General features: G+C 46.6%; 2 protein-coding genes across 9 annotated transcripts in view; both read right to left on the bottom strand.

Annotated features, from left to right (window-relative positions):
* Positions 1-8,517, bottom strand: part of smtnb (smoothelin b) — an 82,739-nt gene extending 74,222 nt beyond the window's left edge. For 3 of the 5 annotated variants that reach the window (XM_088618251.1, XM_088618250.1, XM_088618253.1), the window contains exon 1: positions 7,797-8,516. In XM_088618251.1, coding sequence (XP_088474377.1) covers positions 7,797-7,847 — 51 coding nt within the window. In that variant the 5' untranslated portion in view covers positions 7,848-8,516. Of the gene's footprint in view, positions 1-7,796 lie in introns of all 5 variants that reach the window. The other 2 variants (XM_088618248.1, XM_088618249.1) reach the window with 1 other exon arrangement.
* A 2,363-nt stretch (positions 8,518-10,880) lies between these two features.
* trafd1 (TRAF-type zinc finger domain containing 1) lies at positions 10,881-23,545 on the bottom strand. Of its 4 annotated transcripts, none has more exons than XM_088618271.1 (12): positions 23,391-23,545; positions 21,615-21,669; positions 19,832-19,967; positions 18,943-18,996; positions 17,240-17,648; positions 16,336-16,611; positions 15,816-15,883; positions 14,051-14,239; positions 13,411-13,543; positions 12,533-12,758; positions 11,987-12,035; positions 10,881-11,253 (listed from the first exon to the last, which is right to left on the bottom strand). In XM_088618271.1, exons 2-12 carry the CDS (start codon positions 21,647-21,649, stop codon positions 11,209-11,211), a joined length of 1,620 nt encoding a protein of 539 aa, XP_088474397.1. In that variant the 5' UTR covers positions 21,650-21,669; positions 23,391-23,545; the 3' UTR covers positions 10,881-11,208. The 4 variants fall into 4 exon arrangements, with proteins under 4 accessions (XP_088474397.1, XP_088474398.1, XP_088474399.1 ...); XM_088618272.1 differs by having other exon boundaries at positions 23,324-23,472; XM_088618273.1 differs by lacking the exon at positions 23,391-23,545 and adding an exon at positions 23,233-23,373.
* Positions 23,546-23,848: the final 303 nt, after the last annotated feature.

The raw sequence follows: 23,848 nt of genomic DNA, 5'->3' as shown, positions 1-23,848 counted from the left end.
TGGCAATGAAGGACCGAAGGTTTCCAAACAGCCATTAAAGACTTTAGTGCCCATATAAAGCCACATAAGAGCTTTGATCAGCAATCTGAACCAAATCTCAAAAGAGGAGTTTATGCACCGCGGAGGTGATAACATGAACAACTAGTCTGTTAATGGCATGCGACCGAGCAGAAGAATGTCAACAAGTCAGTAATGATAATACAGTCCACCACTTTTTACATTCCACCCAGAACATAATTCAAAGGCTACGATGTTTTTTTTAATAAATGCACCTTGGAAAAATTAACAAACGTAGATTAATGTCTGTATTCATGGAAACAGATGGAGCAGAAATCGGCAATGTTTAGAGAAATCCCTTCTTTAGGAACAAATTCACCTTTCAGCAAGACAGTTATCCAAAGCGACACAGCTTAAGAATTAAAAAAAGTGAATGTCCTTGAGTGGCCTAACCAAAGACATGTCTTGCATCCTAGAAAGGACCTGCTTACTCCAAGCAACCCAAGAGAGCCTGAGAGTTTGCCAAGAATGGACAAGAACTGCCAAAGGTGCTTGTAAGCCACTAGTTCATGGGTCTGGACACTTCAAGCAGTCCACACATTTCAGCTTTTTTCCTCTTCAGTTTTTATTAAGATTTACTATCTTTTGAAGTATTCAGTTTGAACATTCAGGTTTATGATATTTGGTTTAAAAAAGTGTATGCATCATTTATATATATATATTATAATTCACGAAACGGAACACAGGAAGGGTCTGTATACGTGTTCCAAGACACTGCAAGTCCTTGCCAAACTGGGTTTTCGTTTCAGTCCTCATTCATTTCACACTGGATGACATGGTACACACTGCCCATTCATCCGAGCGACTGAACACAAACAAGTTCAGGGGAGAGCTGGCAGAGGATGGCGCACAGATAAACGCTCCTCCGGGCCATGAGAGTGAACTCCACCAAGCGTGGTACCGCACAGCTGCTGCCTGGACCGTGCTCACCCTGCCGAGAGACCAGCACGATTCCGATCCATGGCGCTCTTAAACATTTTAGAATATAGGTGCTCTTCACGAATACTAAAGTATATATAAATTACTTTCCAAGTTTTGTTATATCTTAGCCAAATGCTTTCACACAGAGTTTCACTCTTCACATTAAACCCTGGAGGACTTGCAGAAGTCAAAGAAAAGGGTTACTGTAGTCTAAGAATCCAAGATAAACTCATTTCGTCTGTCAGATTCTGCCTCCGGCTCTTCAACAAGGAGCTCAGCCAAAACTGCTGATCTGATTAATCTCAATCCCGGGTAGCACGCACCTCACAGCCTTCCATTCAGCCTGGAAACTGCACATTACAGTAAGTTGCTCTTGAAGCCATGGAAAAGAAAGGTACAATAAAACCAGATTTACGCTACTCTAGAACTTCTGTGTCTATAGATACCACTGTATGCCAACGAGCTCGAATAATGCAGAGCCTTGTGACAAGAAGCTCAACATTTTAAAAAATTCCCACGTAGCCTTTATGGGGCAGAAGAGTTGGTGCCCTTTGGAAGTCCTTTAAATCTCAGGGGAAGGTTACAGTACAGCTCAACAAATCCCTGCAAAACCCCAGACACCAAGTGGGATTAGAAAAAGAACAGTTTACGAATGTTCCTCATTTTCCAAATGAGACGGAATTTCATGCCGAATAACAGATGAAAGGCTGATGACAAAAGCCTATTCAAGGAGCACGAGCCCCAACACAGTTGGCCATTGTGCTCCCCCATGCCCGCCTCGCCGAGGTGCACCGAGGAGCTGCGAAGAGCCCGAGACGCGCCCTCATCGCGCGGCGGGGCGAGACAATGCCCCTGTGTGGAGAGCTGTCTTCAGGAGCAGGTGCAGCGACAGGTTCTGTGCAGGTGTGAAACAGATCGGCAGGGGAGAGCAGCAGCACAGAGTCCGCCCCACCTGTCTCAGAGAGGGCAGGTCCGCGAGGCCACAATCCAGTTTCTCCAGGAGGACCATTCCTCAACACAACGGGGGAGAGAATTTCTTTAAACAGCTACTCTCCAAATTATACATCCTCTTTCACTAGCATTTGATTTCATTTTTCACCTCAATGATGCTTCTGAAGACATAAGGGAAAGAAGCCGAATGCACAAAGGGTGCTAATGTTAAGTAAGGAGTAACCATTCTTAACATGTCCCCACGTTTACACCAGCAGGGCCAGAAAGCACAAAAAGGACAGAATCAGAGAGCCCAAGTTGTAAACAGCCGCTCCAGTTAAAAACAAATTCCAGCAACAGTCTCCCAAAGGCTTCACCAGCAGAAGACGTTTTCACTTCCTGTTTTTACAACTAAATGACTGAAACATCTGCTTTGATATGCAGCTCTTAAAAAATAAAGACAATGCAATGTTGGATTACCTTTATAACAGACGTACCTGGTTAAATAAAACAGGGATTCCTTTAGGACCCCAAAAGAAACACCTATACAATAAAATTAGATTTTCAAACTTTACATTAGACACCCACCCAAGTGTCACATGGTTGAGCTCCTCCAACAGCAAGCTGGGTAAGTGCCAATCCGAGCAGCGGCATGTTTCTCACCCACATGGGAACTTGGCCTCGTCAGTTCTCCAGCCCCTGTGGGTTCTCTGCTCTACCTTCTTCCATTACTTTGCAAGTTCCAAATGGGAGAAAGACATTCAGCCCGTAATTCTGGTCCCATAGTGGCAACGTATTATTTCAGTGATGTCATGCAGCCTTCTGAAGGACTCCTGGGTGCACAGTCAACCACCTGCATGTTCAAACTGGATAACAAACTAAGACCAACTGAAGAAATACACAACTGTCACTAAACCACCTGACATTAAGTCTATGGGTGGTCACAAGCAGCATGAAAATACAGACCAACAAGACGACTACAGTTTCTACAAGGAATTTCCTACCAGCGGTTAGAAATCACCAGGCTGTGCATGAAGACAGAAAGACTAGTGTGCGACACCACAAGCCAGGTTAAACACAAAGCTAATCCACCAACAGACCCTCAGATTGACAGGTAAGCTTTCATTTAAACCCCTGGCAAGTCCTGCTCTGTAACCCAACACAGAGTGGTAACCAAAGATCAAAGTCCATCATCAAGCGACACAACAGCACATATGCTTAAGTCTGTCATTGCTGCTAAGAAGAGAATTTTGAAAAACGTAAAGTTTACACCTGAAAATCTATCATATTTAATCCAGCACGGCAACTACTACAACTTCTGCATAAAAGATAGACACAGATACTTTATTGATCCCGTAAGGGAAACTGCAGTGCAACAGCAGCTTAACACAGCCAACACATAAAAGCTGATAATTGTATCATGGTTAGGCTCTGTGCATGTGTACTGCAGCAGATGGGAAGGACTGAAGGAAAGGCCGTCTAACTGGGCAGAGAACAACTGCTCCAGCCCTGGTGCCACTGTGCTTACAGAGGATGGAGAGAACGCCCATGTGGAAACCATTGACAAAACTCAACACATTTAACACAACCAAACTGCAGAGACACTAAATGAGATAATGGAGAAAATATGCTCACAAAAGGAGCTGCCTTTTAAGTCACTGGACTTTCTCACCATTCTCACCATCTGAAGTGCTTTCTGCAATGTCTTACACTAGAATTTTAGAAGTCCATTCATGTTCACATTTGAGACCAATTCTGTCCTGACATACAGAATAACTCCCACAGCAGAAAAAACAATTTTTGATTTCTGAACTCGGAAGGGAGTAATGAGGCCAAACAAAGGTACTTGATTGAGTCAGGATTGTCCTGGCGTGGTCCCAGACACCGTTAGTGTTGAATGTCCCTTCCTCAGCAGCATCATTGTGCCGTTTCCGTCAGTGTTGATGATGATCAACCCTGGAAGAACTGCCGTCACAGCCCGCAAGCTCACCCAATCTCCATTATTAAACTGCTCAAGGATAAACAAGCAGCTCTGCATCATTCATCAGGCATCAGTCTTTTAACAGCAGAGACCTGAGGTGTCCCATCTAGCAAATCAGAGCTTGTTGCTTATGTAAAGTTTATAATGGCCACAAAACTCCTGAAGAACAGGCAGTGTTGCTCTTAATTTCTCCTTCAGAACTTGACCTTCCTTCAGGAGGGCATAGGTGATTGGGCTGAAAATCACTACCCTTTGAGAGAACAGCCAGGAACAAAACAATAAATAAGCCTCCAGAACAGCCATTTAGAGTAAGACAACCAGATCCTATAGTTCAGGCTTCAATAGGATTAGATTCAGTGGAACCAGAAGAATTCTCACATGCCTGATAGCAGCCTGACCCTTTCCAAGTTTGTTTCCTGGTAAAGCCTGGGAAAAGACATCTTTCCAGACTTTTTTTACTGAGCAGAGTGACACACTGAAAACTGTGGGAACAGCATAAAACCATCAGCTCGTGTCTCACTGTGAAATAATAAAACATCTTAAACAGGACTCAATCAAACTGTCAAACTGTGGAAAAAAATGGCTGAGAATTTCTCAGGGTTCTTATCACCCAAGTCCTTTTCACAAAAGCTCGATGTCTGTCATCTCTGCTGCACTAAATTATTCCAAAATCTGTTCTGTAGGGTCTGGACATACAGGACATTTGATGCAAATGATTTGACCTCTGAGCACTAAGAGTATGGCTATAATGATGTTAAACCACTCACGTAAACCTTTTTAGGGATAATAAAACAATCTTTCATCTCTAAGTCTTAAATGCAATCACTCAGGCTTTTGGCCACAGTGAGATCTCCATTTTAACTGTAGGATGGAAAACAGCGTTAGATGTTTTACAGGCTCACTTCCAAAAGGTTTGCCGCTTCCCCCTCTCCAACAGATGGCATTCCTCGACCAAAAAGAGCGTTTTAACCGATGCTTTATTTTTAGATGCACTTCATCATCCAGCATTTTATCTGAACTCAATTCCTGAGAAAACCGAGGAAAATTTACCACAAAAGGAGAAATGCTCTAATAAGAACACCACGATGAAGTGTTTATCGAGTTTCACGTCCTGCTTAAATACTCAACCACTTAAGACTTATCTGGCAGGTGAGACTAATGAAAAGAGTCAATATTTAGAGAGCTGAACCCATTAACCACCAACCTATTGGATTAAGAATGGTACTTAGACCTTTTAGTGTCCGACTGCATGACTTCACTGCCTCTGCACTCATTTCAACCTGATGCTTCCAGTGACTAAAGGGGCTGAACTCTAAATGGAGTTTAAATGTCTGGCCCAGACCAGCAAACCCCTGGTCCACCACCTTCGGACACAGGTCTCCTCAGCACTCCCGACGATCCTTCTGATCTAGTAAAGATCTTTTACACAGCTGCCCAGCCAAAGAATTCAGGGTGCCCAAACACCACACCAGCTGGTTTAGCGCCCTCTTCCCAGAAAACAATTTCACAACTTGTCAATTAAAAATGAAAAGGGTCCATCAAAGTACAAATCCAATACAGAACTTCAAAATGAAGTCCTTCCAATGACTTCTCCAGGAGCAACAGCAGAAAACCTGATCTAACTTTAAACCTTTATTTCTTCCAAATTTCTATACAGCAATAAGATTCACTGTTCTGCACACGAAAACGTAATTCCATACCACTGGGACAAAGAGCAGTAAGATGTTTTTCTACATTACATATTGCTTCACATTCATATTTAATTATGTCTGGATTTAAGGAAGTAAAAGACAGATCTGCAATCCTCCCTCCTCTTTCGTTTACGATTTATGCATAATACCGTTTTGAAAGATAGAGGAATGTCCTATCAATCGAGTTAAAGGTCTTGGGAACAAGAGCTGAAAACCTGAAACTCATAAACCCCAGCAGTGCACTCTGGAATTACTCACTTAACTGAGCAACAGGAACACCATTATGCAAGGACCTGACATCAGAGCACAACTGTCAATAAGATGAGTCCCTCTTCTCTTATCCGATTTCTTTACTTTGCCCTCAAACCAAATAAAAAATAATTATAAACCACACCACTGACTCAGAATAAACCTGCCAAACTGCTTTGTGTGGAATCTGATCTGACAGTGACATACCTGGTGATACAGACCAGTTATCTGCTGTAGGCTGTTTTATGGGTTACATCTCGCAATGCAGAGTGTGATGGTATGTAGTCCTGTGCAGGAAATGTAATATGCCAAAAAAAACAACCTAGGAGCAGTCATTGGCCCATCACCTCCCCTTAGACAGCTCTGAAACAATTAGCAACCCGAGTGCCTGGCCTGTTTTCAGGAGTGACCCTTGACTACCTTGAACCTGGCGGAGACGGACCGGAGACAGGGGGCACGCGAGACCGGTGGACCCCAGAGACGGGCCGCCATGGGGAGGCTACAGCACATGCCTGAACCCAGAGATATAAACAAGGGAGAACGTGCTAATCCTCAAGCACGCTCCCATCCTGTTCCCCTGTGGCACACGGGCTCCACGCTGTCCGGGTCTGGAACTCCTTCCCCGGAGCAGACAAGCGCCTTGGGCTCCAGCCCCCCGAGACAGTCCCCCGTCCTGGAGCAGGGCCTGGCGGGGGAAGGGGAATCCCTCTTCAACCAGCAGACCTGCAGCCAGGTGCTCCAGACCCCTCAGCCCCAGAGGAAACTCGGCCCCGGGATCGCAGCAGGGATTCGGAACCTGACCACCTCCGATCGGGAACTTTCACCCCGACTGGCAATGAAGGGCGCGACAGTGTTGTTCTTGGAAACCTGCTGATTCTGCCTTGAACCAGGGAAGCAGCTGGCTGCAGACATTCCAGGAGTGCAGCAGCAGCAGAAGTGGTTTTTGCTCTTGCGAGCTGGCAGCTCGCTTAGAGGTGTTCACCTACAACAGCTACCTGCGTTGCTGCAGAAGCCCATCCCCTGGCTTCTTCCCAAACCAGCCCTGCAGGATCATCCGACCAGTTAGCTACTCACTGGCCACCAGGCTGGACGAGCCCAGTGACCTGCTCTCATGTCTGGCTGTAGCTGTTCTCATGCACACCAAGGCAAGCAGGGGAACTATAAGAAAGACACTCTCCTACTATGCTTCGTCAGTTTCTGCCGCGCAGAACCCTCGGTAGTACTGCAGAGAGCAAAGCGGCTAATCCACAATGTCATCTGCCAAAAGAGCTCCCCTGCTCTCCTCCGCCACACCTGTCCGTTACTAGTGGCAGCAGGACGGCGCTGTCAGTGCGGTATCCGCGGGACAACCACCCTTTCAAAACGGACCTCTATCCTGTCGTGATCCATGCATACTCTCCGTCTCCCGCTTAGACTTCGCTTACATTCGCACCACGAGCAGTAAGCAGTTTCGTAGGACCCGTGAGGGAACTGGGCATGACCGCCGTGAAGAGTCCAGCTCACCTGCATTCAGGTGCACCCTGTGCGATTTAAACACCTCCACCACAGATTTAAAATCGGCCGGACATTAATTTCTACGAGCTCTGTAGACTTACATTGGATAACTGCTTCCCACTAAAAAAGTAGTATCTAGAAAAGTTACAGCCAAAGACATCTTAATTAAGAAATGAATCCCTTTTTGGAAGGTACTAGCAGTACGACAGTTAAATCTGTAACCTTTCGGCCATTTAGACATTCACTTCACTACCAGCCTCCTGTTGCTTCTCCCGAAATGCACATCCCTAGTCGTGATTCATATTTGTCCAGCGTGAAGAAAATACGACGGATTGTAAATACAGCCGATCGGGGGAGTACCACGGGTGGTTTGAGAGTGGGGTCATTTCTCGCACATTGTTTGTGTTGCACGCCGAGAACAGGGCATGAATGCGCTGCACACGGCGGGGCAGCTGGGCGGGATATAAACTCACCAGCTTCTTGAGAGAGGGCTCGTCCAGCGCGGAGAACCGTCCTTCTGACATGGCTGCTATGGGCCGGTGACAGCACAGTCTTCCTCCAGCGGGGTGATAACAAGGACCGCGGGTTCCGCCGTGGGCGCTCTGGCGCCTGTGGTTTGCGTGTATCGCGGTGTCGGACACCACGCGTGAAGATCCCGCAGCTTGGATGAGCCCAGCCTCTCGCTTCTCTCGGCGGCGTTTCGGGCTCCAAACCCGGGGTCTGTCCCCGCACCCAGCGCCTGCCCCCGGAGAGTGTCCGGCTGCTCGCCCAGGCTGCTAGAAGGGCGGATCAGGACTCCCGAGTGGGGGAGACGAGGTGCACCGTGCTCTGGCGACACAGCCTCGGGGACCCGCTGCAGTCCGAGCCGCCGGACAGTGTCCGCAGCCACAGCTCGCCCGGCAGCGCAGCTGCGGAGAAACTCAAGGACCGGGAACGGAGGTGCTGTGCTCCCCTTCCCACAAGCAGCACCGCTGGGGGTACGCTGTGTAACTCCACCTGCCTGCACAGGTCCGAGCTCGTATTCCTCTCGAAGAGAGCTCTCAGCAGCGCGGCTTTAGCAGCAGGCCCATATTCTCATCAGAGCATACCGGCTGTAAGGAAACGGCGGAGTCTGGACGCGTCTACCGGAACATAACCGGCGCCGCGGTGTCGGATCGGTTTCTGCAACAACCCTGCACTGAGCGCGAGCTTCAAATCCTCCCGTCTTCTCCCACAAGTCCCCCGCTGCCCCGCCCCGCCGGGGGGCCGACGCCCAATGAACAGACAGCATTCCAGGGAGATCCCGCCCCTTATTGGAAAACCCAGAAGCCCATTGGTCCGATTGAATGCGTGGGCGTCGCCTGCGATAGCAAGGGCCTCAGGGAAATGTAGTCGCTGGCGGAAGAACAGGTGATTTTGTTTCCGTGTTTGGAAAACAAGTAATTCAACTCAAACTTCAGTTACTGAAACACATTCACGATTATCCAAAGCCTAGTTGAACAGTGACTAGAGAAAAAGTATAGTTTGTTCCTGTTAACTGGTTTATAAGTGTTAGGTAGGTCTCGTAGGAGTGGCTTCAACAGGTTTTCATTCTGATCCATATTCCAGCACCGCTGTATGAGTCAGCTGTCTGCTGCAGTTATTTTGTCTGTGCCATGAGGCAACCGTGAAAGGAATGGCATCCAGACATTTCCTGGGTTTTTTTTTGTGAAAAGAATGGGCTCAAACACACCACCTCAGTTCTGGAGATCCATCTCACCTCATTGTCTCAATGTGAGATTGTTTCACACGGATCACAATACGCACAGATACGGCAGCTGCTGCCTAAAACCTGAAAAGAGCAATTCAAGTCAGGCTTCCCAGCCCACATACGCCTTCATCAGAAACTTTGATTAGCTGTTGGGCCGCGGCTTGATGAGGCCGAGGGGTGACTCTCGGCAGGCGGCGGGGAAACTCGGGGTGCAGGACCAGGACAAGAGTGATGAAGGTCATGATGGGGAGGAGAAAAGGAGCAACTGGAAGCAGGTTCGAGTTGACGCGTTCAGAGCAGAGACAAAGTACTTCCTGAAAAAACCTCACAATGTCAGGGCTCCGATCCCCTAGCGAAAGCAGTATTAAACAGCCGGGATTGGCTGGATGATTGGGTGCTCCGATAGGGAGATTGATAGAGGATGAGGCGCACAGACTAGCGACCTGAGCGTGTGTGAATGTTGCCGCTCTGTCCCGGGGCGTCCGACAAGATTTTTATAACCATTTCCAACTGTTTTTATCACTGGGGAGAAATAGACCTCCAAATACCTTAGGAACAACTCTGGACCCAGAATCTCAAAAGTATTTCATGTCTAAAAGTCGATTGTTGCAGACAGTAGGACACTACCACACACTAAGGTGAATTATTCTACTCGGCTCGCACTGTATTGATTAGACGTGTTTTTTCTGACAGATTTGTACGGCTTTTGGGATACTGGGTTAATACTCCCAATCTTATGGATAAAGCCAAAGGATTTTAATGACACTTCCTACAGCAGTGGCCTGTCAGCACATTGGGATATTGGTTTTGGAAATTCTAGTCTGGATTGAAGAGGGCTAGAACACTGCTCACAGGAGTAACACATAACTATTCCTAACCTTGCTGTGCTCCCCAGATCTGTAGACAGCAAGGTCTATGGTGGCAATACTGTCTTTATATACTCCTGATTGGCTTAGTAGTGGTAGTTCAGTTTGCTTTGGTAAATAACTGTTCTCTGTAATTTGTATTCCCTCTGACAGAACTAATAAGAAAAGGTTTTATCAGTTCGGTAACAGCCTAGAGAAGACCAGAGAGCGAATCCTCAGCCTCAATCCTCAGGTTTTAAAGTTCCCCTGTTTCTTCTGCTTTTCATTCCTGCTGAACCCAGTTACCATGGCTCACCGAGCTACCACATCAGAAAGGATTCTGGATGAGAGTTAACCCTGTACACAGGCGAAACATATTCAGCAGAAAACAGATCAGAAAGGTCTTGAAACAGCTAGCCACAGTAACTTACTGCTTGGCTGGACTAAAACAGACTGACCAGTGATACTCCAGGAGCAGAGGGTCCCTCTTCAGCAGCTTCAGGTCTGAACAAGAATAATGGTAGCAGCCTGCACTGTGTTACTGGAAGGACTGTGACCCCTGGTGGAGAATCACAACTTGCAGTTGTTTGGTGCAATAAAATACCAACAAAGTATAATGGCCTATCTAAAAGAGCAATAGCTTGATACAAGTTACCCAGTGCTGCCACTTAACCCACCTATCGTGGCACAAAGTAGTTCTGATCAGCTGGACACTTTTAAGCAGTTTCAAGTCTTATATTCCTAATGTGTGTGTTTGTATCTTGCTTTAATGCAATGAAGAGTTGCAACATTTAATGCAATCAAAATAGAACAAGTTCTGCCCTTTTCCGAACTGCATAGGTTTCTGTAGGTTAGAATGTATGAACTGTGCACACTAAACATCGAGACTGCTGTGTATGGTCCATTCTCTGTGGCATCTGAGGGGCAGCCACAGAGAACACTTTAAGCCATATTTATGATGCCATAAAGAGAACAAGGCAAGATTACATTTTTTTCCCAGATATATTTTAATGGTCAGTTGATTTGTGTAATCTAGAATAATAAAAATAACATACAAGTTATACTGTTATATAAAACTACCTCTCAGGTCTCACTCATTGAAGCTAAACTCAAATGATATAAAAGTCTGTAAAGCCACAGATTGTAAATGTATTGCATTGCAATTGCAATTGCAATGTTCAGAGACGCTGAGCCCACTGCTATACGAAAGGACATCAGTTATTCACACAATCCAGATACAGTATAATAGGTGCTGCATAGTTGATGAGAAGCCTCCTGAGTTTCAGAGCTGTCGTCCTCTGGGGAACACTTTCACTCCTCTCCCTTCTCCACACTGCGCGTTTCAGGGGCGAGAGTCTGCATTTTTAAGCATTTATCACAGGTTAATACTTTTCAAAGGAGCTGTTCAGTACTTCTGCCTTTACTTGTAATCCAGTTCCCTAATTACCTTAGCCTATATTACGAAGGAGTTTCAGTATATAAGGACACCAGATATTTCAAGGACCACAGTATCCGTTTCACAGCTGCTGGTGCAAACAGCACTATTCCGTTTGTGTGGACAGGGGGCCACCAGCTGAAATCCCCTGCTAAGGCATGGCGCTGTGCAGAGCTCACGTCAAAAAGAATTAGACAATTGGTCATGAGACAAATGCCAAATGGCAAGAAGACAAATGGGACCGATGAGAAGACACCCTACCTGGTTAATCTGGTTTCCTCATCGTGAGACTTTTTGTTATTTAATTTATTTAAAGCCCCTGTTACTCCACATTTTCTAGTATCCATGCTCTTACTGAGAGTCACTAAACTGCAGTAGGTTTAATCACAATAAAGCCCTTGTACTTGCCAAAGCAAACCATAGTAAATTCATGCTTTAAATGCATTAAATCATAAAATACAGTTGATTATACTTGGCTTATCTTTGGACATGGGAGTCTACCTCAGTCCTTAGTCTCTTTTACAGAGGTCTTTGTAAACTCACATCCACAGCACCAGCTCATTTCCAGCCATACAGTAAGCACAGACCGAAGAGCAGATTCTAATCCCTCTCCATGAGTGGCACTCAAGCTCCTCACTCAGACAGGTACAGTACCTTGGGTGTCGCCGTGTTCCTTGTGTTCGTCCGCCCATCTAATCTTCCTCTACAGTGAAGCAGAGCAGAGACAGTCTGGTGTTAGCCAACAAAGCAAGGACTGGGTACAGGAATGTCATTATAGAGACTAACAGGAAGTATAGGGTGAAACTGTAATACACAGACTATGCATGTCCACAGTGATGTCAATGATTGCGCGGCCCTGCTTGCTCTCCTACTCTGAATGAAGTAAAGCAGCACTCTGCCCCCAACCGCCCACATAGGCAACTCATTTTACAGGTGGAAAGTCTTCAATTAGGAAACTTTTAAAGAGTGACACGTTTCCCCCAGCAAATCCATTTGTACTTCTTCAGAAACTGCCAATTTCACAATACTCCTGGGTTCAGGATGTAGTTTCTGTGCCCAGTACATCTAGTTCACTTACTAGGCCTGACTTTAGCACAGCAATCAGGTACAGGGAGGCTCCCTCATTTCTGACTCAACAGCTGTTAATAAGCGAAAACCCTCTTGTGAATCAAGCCGGTGTTAGACTGGGAGCGAGGTTACCCTGGCAGTGCTGTGGGGCTGGCGTGCTCCTCAGGGGGGCGAGAGTCTGCACGGCCTCCAGCCCTTCTGACCTGGCCGGCGCGGTGGACAGCCCTGCCTGCAGGGGGCAGGCTGCTCTTCAGGTCAGGCCTCCAGTGCCCCCTGGAGCTCAGCGGTGCCACGTCCTGTACCCCTCTCCCCACGGCCGCCTCTGCCGCCCACTTCTGGGTCTCCGAAACCGGGTCGGCTGTCAAACACGGCAGGTAAGCATAAGACAGAATATTCTTTTTTTTTAATTTAGAAAGAGCAATTATTTCCTTACACCAGACAAAGCTATTCAGCTCGTCTCACTCCTGCAAACCCGCACTATGCCCAGGAGAAGTGAGGAGAAAGTAGGAGCATCTTCCAGAACATAAATCACCTTCCACTGCGTTAAATTCAAGGATTCCTCTGCAGTGGCTCAGGTGATTCACCATCTGTGCCAGGCTGGCCCACAGTGTCCACCCCTGGTTCAGCCCCAGTGTCCACAGTGTCCACCCATGTTCCAGTCCCAGTGGAACAGCTCCAGACTGGCTTCAGAGCCCACAGTGTCCACCCGTGGTCCAGCCCCAGAGCCCAGTGCCCACAGTGTCCACCCCTGGTCCAGCCCCAGTGCCCACCCCTGGTCCAGCCCCAGTGCCCACAGTGCCCACCCCTGGTCCAGCCCCAGTGTCCACAGTGCCCACCCCTGGTCCAGCCCCAGTGTCCACAGTGCCCACCCCTGGTCCAGCCCCAGTGTCCACAGTGGTCTGAGTGCTGGACTGGCCATAATGCGATTGTGGCAAACAAATACACAGATAAAAACAAAACAGGGGCATCACAGAGATGTACAAACAGACCCACTACAGCGGTTCTCTCACCTTGGGGCCCAAATCGTCTCCTCAGTAGCTCTGAAGAGCATCTGTCTAGATTATCCTCTTTGGTAGGAAGTGCTTTCTGCAGAGAAGGCCTTTCCACGGAGCAGGCAGCTCTGGGTCGGAGGTCACATTTATCCTAAAGTTACAAACGCATTGCATCTTGACTCTTGTATATAAACCGTCAGACTGTTCTTTCAAGGGAAATCAGCTGGACGCTCTTGCCCAAGAAACTGAACTTTCAAGGGTTTCAGATGTGTAAATGAAAAATTGCTACAGTGTAGGTCAATTTATTACCTTACTGGGTCATTTTTTTGCACAATCACTTTCTTACAAATTAAGCAATCTGCACTTACACAGTTTTTGCATTATGACCTACGGAGCATCATAGCAGTCAGTAAAGACAACACTGCGAGGAAATGGCAATTAAAATATGTCAATTCACTCTTCCCTCGCCACGACTGAAACTCCCTCCTCTCTTAAATATATTTGAATCCACTTATAGTTCCCCGTGACGTGTCTTTGCAGTTTGCTGTATCGTGTGTTTCCAGCAGCTGTGGCAGGCCGGTGTCCGTGAGAATATTCGGCTGCAGCTGCAGCTCTCCCGCACAGTCCGAGCTCCAGGAACAAGTGGAGGGAGACACACCTGGTGGTGAAAGACGACATCCTCCTCCAGAGTCACTCCGCAGAACTCGCAGGGGATGAAGACAGAGTCCAACCGGGGCCAGAGAGAAGTGCTGTTGCTGGGGGCCCCATCGAGCGGCCTGGGGCCCTCCTGCTGGGACCCGCCTTGCTTGCTGAAGGAGGCCAGGGCGCTGGCGGGACTGCAGCCAGTCTGCAAACACAGGTGGAGAACACCTGACTTGTCAACCACAAACCCCACTGTCCTGCAGTCTCTTAGAATTAACCACACATTGGGAATTAGGACTGTTTCCTGTTGAATTAGTTACAATCAAATACAATCACTGTGTGACTACATTAATAAATAGCATTTTTTCTTATTCTGATCAAGAGTGTTTTAAAGTAACAATTCACAGAAAACTCAGCGAACACACAGACACAACTAAATTACCAGGGCTGGATTCAGGGACGTAACCCAGCAAATAATTCCAGGGACCCAAGATATAACAAGGTGGGGCTGAAATACCTAGCATTTTGTTTTTATAGGACGATTATCAACCAAGTTTATAATGTGCAACAATGTGCTCCATAGCTTGCCAACACTAAGACAAAAAAATGACATTTGTCTCTGAAGTGAGTCATGGGGCTGTTGATAACTGGAGTCACCATGGGGGCAAATCGCCTGACTGTCCTTTTAATAATCAACTGGGACATAAAGGTCTAAAGAGGTTCGCAAAGAAAGGCTATGCTTGTGTTTACATTACTGAAAATAGGGTATGCTTCAGAATATCTTGTGGACACACAAAAATGTAAACAAAAGAAGGTTTATGTCCGCTGTAAACTATTCACTATAGAAAAGCAGGGATCACCCATTGTGAACGCTATGTCAGTAGCATGCCTGTCATTTTTTTTTATATTCACGTCCCAACAACCTATTCAAACTTGCATGTCCCCTGCCCTCCCTCTGAGGGTGTCTGTGCAGGGGCCCGTCTGTGAGGCTGAACACTTCCAGCAGCCTGACATTCACCACCTGCACACTTTCTATCACAATAGAAAGTAAAACGTTTGAAACAGCTCCAGTAGTAAACAATTCGTACCCAGCTACCTGCTCTTTATCTTGTTCTCAGTGTAAAAATCTATTCCTTTCATCAGCAGCAAGTCTGATTTCCAAACATTCTTGCTGGAATCATGCTCCGGAATAACCTTTCCTTACTCCCGTCAGTAGTTTGGAATTTGTTACATTACAAAATTCCACAATACAGCTTTTGAGCTTTTAAAGATTTAGTTAATATTTGAGACATCTTTTGTTTAACACCGTTAAGCTGTTTCAAATGTAAAAGTACAGTATACGTGAGCTGTAATTTAAATTTTAAAAGAGCTTTTATTTAATTAGATTTTTTTAAGTAAATTGCCTTTACTCCTGTGTCTTTCCTGAACACTGCCTGTACTGCAGTCTTAGTGATCCACAAGGCCAACTTATGAGAGAAAAAACAAGCATGCTTGTGTGTGCCTCGCTTGTGCTTGATGTTTTGTTACACTTGTAGTAGTAGAAAATTTAAGTCACTGAATACTAAGTGAAAGGTCAAACAAGGAAAAATGCAAGCTATTTTAAAGAGCAGCTCATCCCAGTGTTGTTTATAATTTTGCTGACAGTGGAAGCACGAACAAGGTCTCTCTCCACAGACACCATCTTGGACAGAGCGTTCACACGTGAGGGACAGTGAAGAGGAGACAAAGGAACAACAGAAGGACGAGAGTGAGAGCTGGGAGGAAAGAGGAAGGCCCCTCACCTGGTGAAGAATGAGGTCTTCCTCTGGGAAGAGCTCCTCGCAGAACTCGCAGGGCAGCATGGAGTCAGCTGCCGGGGAGGGAGAGAGAGGACATGAGCCATGAGCACTCCGATTTGGACATTCTCCATTCTGTCTTAGATGTGTTCAGCCATAATCCAAAAGAAGGTAGCTCTACACTAGCAGCACGAAGCAGCAGCAAGTGCTAAAAGCTTAGTTACCATTCAACGGAGGGCTGATGTGTGTCACCAACAGCACTAGAAACACTACTATCAACAAACTGAGGTCACTGCCAAGTCCCCAAATCCCAGCACTGCAGTCCCTGTCATACTCGGTTGTGTGGGGAACCCATTCACCAAGCTCCCACTTAAAGAACTGCCTGGTGCACTGTTACTGTGTTTTGTTACTATATTACTGTACAGTAGACCGGGTAGGAAAACAAGAGCTCACAGACGTCAAGAAAACCATTGGGATACGAACGATAAGGAAGGAAAGATCTGACGGAACAGCGGAGAAATCTCACTCCTTCTATCCAGCGTGTTGTTGTCAGGCCCGACAATAGGCTCCGAGATGAAGGGCTGGATCAGGGTGGACAGGCTGTCTGTGAGAACTTCAGTAGCCTCAGCCGTCCTGTTCCCATTGCCCTCCCAGCTGTGCACCCAGCTGTCCACCCAGGTGTCATGGGTGTGGTCACTCTGCAGACTGAGGGCCAGCATGTAGTCGAGCTCCGAGCTCTCGTCTCCTGGGGTCTCCGCTCCTTGCCAGCCTGTGTTGCGTGCCAGATTCTCAACCTTAGCAGCTAGAAAAGTAGCAGAGTAACAGTTAAACTTTGTTGTATTCCTGTTGTTGCCTGTGTGTAAAGGTACTCATCATGACTCCTTCAAGTGGGGTCCAAGTCAGTGTGCAACGTTCCTCACAGTCCTTCTGGGCCCCACTGTGTGCATCAGGGAGCCAGTGGTCTTAGCTACACCAGCCGGTGAATTACTTTTCACAGTGATTACAGGTCTAACTAGGGGCCCTAACTCCCACTCACAAGCACTCATTTGCAATTTTTCCCCCACTTATAATATAAAGAGTATGAGAATCTGATCAATTTCAAACAAAATGCAACAAAATGATCATTTCTAATCATAATTTTCATTTCCTCATGCATATTCTTGGCTAAAATAACCATCTTCAGATAAGAGACTTCAGTATTTTATTTGGGGGGATGCTTAGGAACATAATGATTCTTGAATTCATCTCCAACCACCATGAAATGATTTAACCGGTGTAATTATTGGTGTATTGGGCAAATACAAACCCCTTCTAACCCCAGGGCTGAAAAGGCTGCTTCTGGAAAGATCCGAAGAAGAGTGAAGGACAGTGGGCTCTGTGAGGAAGGGTGCGGCTGGCCCCCCGGAGTGTGTGCGTGTTCAGCGACTCACTCTGGTTCTGGTCCCTGTTCTGCAGCGCCATGTTGCGTCTCAGCGCCGCCCTGGTGCTGTTCTGGACCCGTGCCTCCAGTGTCCGGGGAATGCCCAGGCCCAGGGGCGAGCTGCTGTCCGGGAGCCCGTGACCACTCAGCACATTCCTGACGGCGTTCGTCTCGAACCAGGCCTCCGGCTGGCGCCGCGCCGGGCCCGGCCCGGCCCTGTTGTTGTTCCTCTCCTCGGGCGGCTGGGCTCCACAAACCGCAGGGTGTGCCGCCAGCTCCCTCACCATCACGTTGCGGTGGCACTGGGGGCAGGGCTCAGTGCGCGCCCCACAGTAGCCCTCGTGCTCCGCCAGGCGGCTGAAGGCCACCTCCAGCTCGCAGTACCGGCAGCCCGTCAGCCGCAGACTGCAGGCCAGCTTCTGTGTTCAGGGGAGGCGCGGGCTGTTAGGCTTGTACCAACGACCCTCTCGAACACAAATCAAGTCCAGTCCAAACTGGACTTACACACCGCATGAACTTCCCGAAGGCTTTTATCTCCAGCACTGTTTGTCACCTGCTACAAAACACGAGAATCTTCTTTCTGCATCCTTTGGTCTACTGCGCTGTTCCCCAGCCTGTGGGCCAACTCCAGGTGTCCCGAGAGTAACTCCCACAATGCACTGAAGCTCTTCCAGTGTAACCCACTGCTGCTCGTGACGTCGCGGTTCTGCACGGGCTCGTGCCCTCGCCGCTCCACCCCGCCGGTTCGTCCCGCAACACCTGAGCGCGAACCCGCGTCTCCGGCGTAACACAACAGGGAACCAGCCGAGTGAGCTAAAGGAGACCCCCCCCAGCCCAGGCAGCTGAGGTCCCTGCTGCGCGCAGGGAGGGCGATGACATCACCGTGTCCGAACTCCCTCCACTACACTCAGGCACCTGGCGTTGCTGGATTATTACTCTGCAACACGATGATCAGCTTAATGCACATTAAATTTAGAAGCTCTGGCTTGATTAGCTTTTTCCCCTTTACTTGTATATTTTAGGCCATATCACAAAACTGCCAATTAGAGGAACTCATATTATAAAGGCAAAAACCTGTTAGCCAACATTATTCAAGATACAATTTTTTTAAAGCAAAATTCACACTCTTTTGTCAGTGTACAAGGTTGGGAGACATGAGACATAGATATAAATGTAACCGTCTTAATTAACAGCTTGCTAATGCCAATCCAACGTATGTGTTGCATATTTTCTGAATACATATATTTAGTATCTGTATAATTATTTACCATAGTGTACAATAGCACCAAATGTTTCTCAGTTGGTCACATCTTTTCCACACATAATATTTCTGCACCAAAAAATGTTTCAGCTGCACACGTGGATAAAATTAGTTGAAAGCATGATAACTGATTAAAACCAACCACAGCAAACAGTCTGCTGAGAGGGGCATGACTGTATTTTAATTTGCACTGGTGTATATTTTTTCATTCACAATAACTCACTTGAATACCCCTTACAAAATTTAAATATTTCCATAATGATCTCTAACTCTTCCTGTGTGAACTGCCAACATAGGGAAACTGTTACTTTATCTCCTCTTTCATTCATCTTTCTCAAGTGGTGTTTATCCAACTTGTCGCCTTATTGTTTCTACTGATTTACTGGTGAATCTGCAGAGGCAACAGAAACAGCTCACTGTAGGCAAGTGGTATCAATGACATTCTTACATACCTGGTGTGTTTCCATCTGGCCTTTCTCCACCTTCAAGCCACATTTGCATTGCACCTGGAAGACACGAGTAATCCATAAGCAAATAATTCACAGCTGTGGCCAATCATACAAGCAACATCTTCTGTTCTAATGCCAGTCCTATAGAACTCACTTCTGATGATTGATCATTAACTGAAACTGTTGAAAATCTGCTACTTGTATGAAAAGGTATATACACAATCATAATGTTAATATTGACATTTCTTTATATATATCCTGCTTTAATGGATGTAACCTATGAATGACTTCTTTTACAATTCACAAAACATTTAGCAGAGGGTCACCCAGGCTGGCCCTGGGGGACCACACACCTGCTGGTTTTCACCCCAGCCGAACTGAATTATCTAACTGAAACCTGCTACTAGCTCCGAGCCAGTCGGTTGAGGCCCTCGGTATTAAGATTCATCGGGAAGACAGAGCACGAGGAGAAACAATGACTTGCTTGGGGTAATACACAGTGAGTCAAGACTCGAACTGGGAACAGGCCACTTCTTCCAACTGCAAAACCTACTGCTTTTGGGAACTTCAACATGAGCTACTTCAGTGCCCCAAAAGCCATCTATAGACTTTCATGACAAAACTTGAATTTCAATGTATGTTTACATGCCCACTCAGCTTACAGTCCTGAATTGCTCTGAGACTGGGTACAAGCTCTGTGCCACACATGGCAGAGATGCGCCTGTGACATGCCAGCCTGCAGAGTCACTTGTCCCCTGACGGGTTGTGAGCCCTTACATCACTGGAACCCAGAGGCCCAGCAGGTCCCAGGGTTTGCCGTGCTGCAGGACGGCTGAGAGGCTCGCTGCCCTGTGACGGACAGTGGCCCTGGACAGGCGCTCCCCGGCCTCACCTGGGTGTGCTCCTGCTGCCGGTGTTCCTCCAGCTCGGAGCGGGGAACAGGCTCCTGGCAGTGCTCACACAGCGCGATGTTCCGCCTGCAGTGCATCTCGTGCATGGTGAAGTTCCCCGCTGGGATGTCGCGCTTGCTGCAGGGGGAGGGGAAAACCCAGACAAGCGTGTGTTTTCTCACCTAAGGGTTGCTCCTCAAGCTGACACAGCAAGCCACTTACCCTTTCTGTGTACAGCCCTATATATCAACTACATCCGACTCCTTTTGACAGACACAACCAGTCACAGAATGCCTCAGTAATGCCCATTGAATGCACAGACTGATTTAGAATTGTACTTTTTTTAAGTTGTCACCAGCAACCCCTGACGTCTGAGGACAGAGGGTGAGCTGGCAAGTCCCAGCTCCAAATTCAAGGAAGAACATGGAGAACCAAATAAAAAAAAAAAAGTAAAATTGTGCAAATTAAGAAAATAGCTACACTAAAAAATCTTATATCCAAATCCAACTTCCCTCTCCCCATGAAAGACAGAAATGCTTCCAAAAGAGGGAAACATTATTTAAAATAACCACTGAATGAGTTTGATGAGATTTGACTTTATTGCTGAAGTAGAACAGACCCAGAAGACTCCATTCCTGGACTGGAGAGCTCTACTGTTACCCTCATAGCCGGTTCATATGGTGTGATCATCCTACACATGCATAGATGTAAAGGTCTTATTGAGACTATCACAAACAACTACTGTAAATATCATGACTCATTCACGAGCCACCTTGGGAGATGCCTGAATGTTCTTGTGGATTTCTTTAAAGCTGGTTTTCAGAGGGAATGTAAATATGGGAATAGAGACTCTGAGACTAACGCTTTGTTGCAGGAGCCAGATCACACTGGAGTCAAAGGACCACACACACAGAAACTATCTGTGATCTGTCTGTGGGCGCCCATCAAAAAGACACCAGCAGAGACCAAACACATTCAACACAAAACATCAGTTTAAAAAAGCCCTATGAAATATCCAAAACAAAAAAGGTCCTCCTGTCTTGTGATCTACAATGTGTGTAACATGAGCAACATCCCAAAAGAGATCAAAGAGCTAAAGTGCATTTGAGAAAACAAACAACCTTTTAGGGGGGCTGACTTAGAGGCGTTCAATAACAACCTCACTGATGCCAGCGCCTCCCCACTGCCTCCTCAGCCAAGCACACAACATAACCATCTGAACTCACACACAGAGCCCGGTCATATTCTACTGACAGTATAGAAGACAATCAGAGTTTTTATTTGTAGGCCAAATAATCTGCAAAAAGAATCTCCTTCAACAGTCCTTCAAGATGGAGGTAAATCCTATTGATAGGAAACTTGCATTCGCTCAGGTACTGTATGAATGCACACTACACTGGACCATTACATGATACATTCAAGAGGACTGACAACAATAACTAATAAAGGTAATTTAACAACAGTCACATTTCATTTCACAAAAGCTTGATTCTGTCAATAAAATGAGATTTTTCACAGCACTAACAGGCTGCATCAAGGGGTGTGTGTCTGGTAGTGAAAATGTTATAACGCAGACAGAGAAGATCCACAATATGCATTGTTTTAAAAAGGAAGACCAGCACAATTTCTGCATTAGATCTTGAGATGAATTACAAAAACAAGCTCCATGAGCAAACACAGTCTTCTTAGAAAGGTCATACTAGTAATCAAGTAACGCACTCAGCTCTGCTGCAAACCGTATCTTGGTTGTATAATCTGATCTGACCAGGACTTTGGGATATTTACCAGTTGGCACATAGTTGTGTGTTTTCCTCTGCCATCCTTTCGTCTTCAATACCCTCTGCAAAAAAGAAAAGATTTAAAACCACATTAACAAAGCCACACAAGAATTAGCAGAGAAGTGAGTGAAAGCGACTGAAGCACCAGCCCAAGCACAGTCCTCTGAGCAGTTCAGAACAGTTCAGCCCAGCCCAGGACTCCTGGCCTTTCCTAGGAGAATCTGGTCTGAAACTCCAGGTAAACTGCACTCACAAACCCCACAGGAGGCCCCTTCCACCTCTGCTCTGTGTCACTGCACTGTCCCATCTGATGACCCCAACTTGCTTGACTGGATTCATCTGTTCTACACAGCTCACCGGCTTCCCCCAGTTCAACATGGTTATATCAGTCACAAGGCATGACAGAGGGAAGAATTCCCCCTGAATTTCCCACAATAAAGTTGAGCAATGCTACTTCCCCAACACAACTGCTACCACTATTTTCATGGGCATCTCAACACGTGTGAATAGTAATGATGCTGGCGTGTTGTAAGACAATGTCAGACAGGGGTCAGTAAATTCTCACTAGATAAGAAATTCAACAAACTTCAAAACTGAAAGTAAGATGGATCCTATTTCCTCCGTTAAAGAGTTTCAATACTTTGCCAGAAGCTTTCAGTTTAAGAAACTGCACACCTTTTAAAGGAATAGAACTTATAATTAATAGCCTAACAAGGACATGTGCCTGATGCTTGAATTATTTTCTGTATGTTTTAATGAAAAAGATTGCTGTGATAGCAGCTTAGCACCTAAATTCAATTAGCACCTAAAGTATTTTTGTTTTTATTGCTGTTTATTCAAAACATTGGTAATTTACCATTCTTAACTACGTGTATGAAGCCTGTGTGTACTAGCTGCTACAGTCTGTTACATAGTGAAGCAGACCCCTTGTAGGATATTGATCAGTGAATAAATTAATCAGGAGGACATACTGAACAGGTCGGTGACTGTATCTCATATACTGCATCTAGTTACAGAAAACGCCCAAGGTGACTATAATCTATGCTATGAATAAGTCCACATGACTACACTCCTTCGAGTCTCATTTCTGCTGAACTGAAACTGCAGTCTACAGTACATCCCAGTCACGTACATGACACACATATATTCACACCAATCAGTACAATAAAGGAGGAATTAACAGCCCGGAATTTAAAGGTTGAACGAACATTAAAATCAGTGGTCATTATACAGAATGTTATTCAGTTAGATTTTAAACACACATCTCAGAAAAATATAATCACTTTCACTTGTTAAATGCAGTCACCCGAATACTAAGCATACAGCAGTTAAACCATTGGTCACCCGCAGGTTACGAGGCTGGAGAGCCGGTAGCAGGAAGGATCGGTGTTCATGGCAAGATGTTTCCGGTCAAATGGTCTCACTTTACAGTGCAAAGGCTCCATAACTGTAGCGTTCGTATTACCTGAAACAACCTGTCGCCCGAGTCGGGAAAACCTGGGACGAATGTTACTTCTTTTAATAAAAAGAATTTCAAAAGTCATCCAGAAGAGGACAAAGGGGCGATCGCTTGGGACAAGTTTCGTGTCTGAGCTTTTACTTTCCCTTCCAGTCGAGGAACTGACCTCAGTGTTTCCCGTCCCAGAAAAGAAAAGAAAAGCCCGGCTCGCTGCACTGTGAACGGAAGCTGCCCTCTTCTTCACTGCTGACACCCACCTGTTAATCAAAATCCGCAGAGGAGAACCCCACTAGACCACCGCCTACATCGAGAGAGGCACCCTACCTGTTCACGGCCTCTGTCCGTCCTCTTGGCTACCTGGCTGTAACAGACCCTCGCTACAGCTAGACAGCTGAGCGACACTGCTGCGGCCGCTTCCGGGTCCGCCCACCGGCCCGCGGATTGGTTGGACCGCGAAATTCGTACAATGTTTGGCCAAAATATCCGTCACTCTGAATCGACGCGCAGACATCTGGAACCCTGATTGGACAGAAAGCGTGCTCTTCGGCTTCCCTCCACCCCTTTAATGGGCGTTGCCATGACAATAGCACCTGTCAACGACGTAATAGGGAACGCCCATCCTGCTTGCGGTCCGAGTGTAACCACTCTAACTCTTGGCTTTCCAGACAGACGTGATGTCTTCAAAAGTCACACGAACACAGACGGTTAAATACATTTACAAGCTGGCCAAATGCCTGAACCCCACGATTGAATTCGGCGTATGAGTTTGTTTTTCCCCATAT

This window comes from Lepisosteus platostomus, chromosome 24 (assembly GCF_059453375.1).
Source record: "Lepisosteus platostomus isolate fLepPlt1 chromosome 24, fLepPlt1.hap1, whole genome shotgun sequence".
Taxonomy (NCBI): Eukaryota; Metazoa; Chordata; class Actinopteri; order Semionotiformes; family Lepisosteidae; genus Lepisosteus; species Lepisosteus platostomus.
Note: the sequence above shows the minus strand (reverse complement) of the source record. Positions and strands in the feature narration are given on the sequence as shown.

Coding starts and splice junctions, on each gene's coding strand:
- trafd1 (XM_088618270.1), bottom strand. CDS start 23,151: ATGACTTTTGAAATTCTTTTTATTAAAAGAAGTAACATTCGTCCCAGG. Junction 18,997..19,831: donor GGCAGCAGGAGCACACCCAG/GTGAGGCCGGGG, acceptor CGTGTCTTCCAG/GTGCAATGCAAATGTGGCTT. Junction 17,649..18,942: donor GCCAGATGGAAACACACCAG/GTATGTAAGAAT, acceptor CCCTGAACACAG/AAGCTGGCCTGCAGTCTGCG.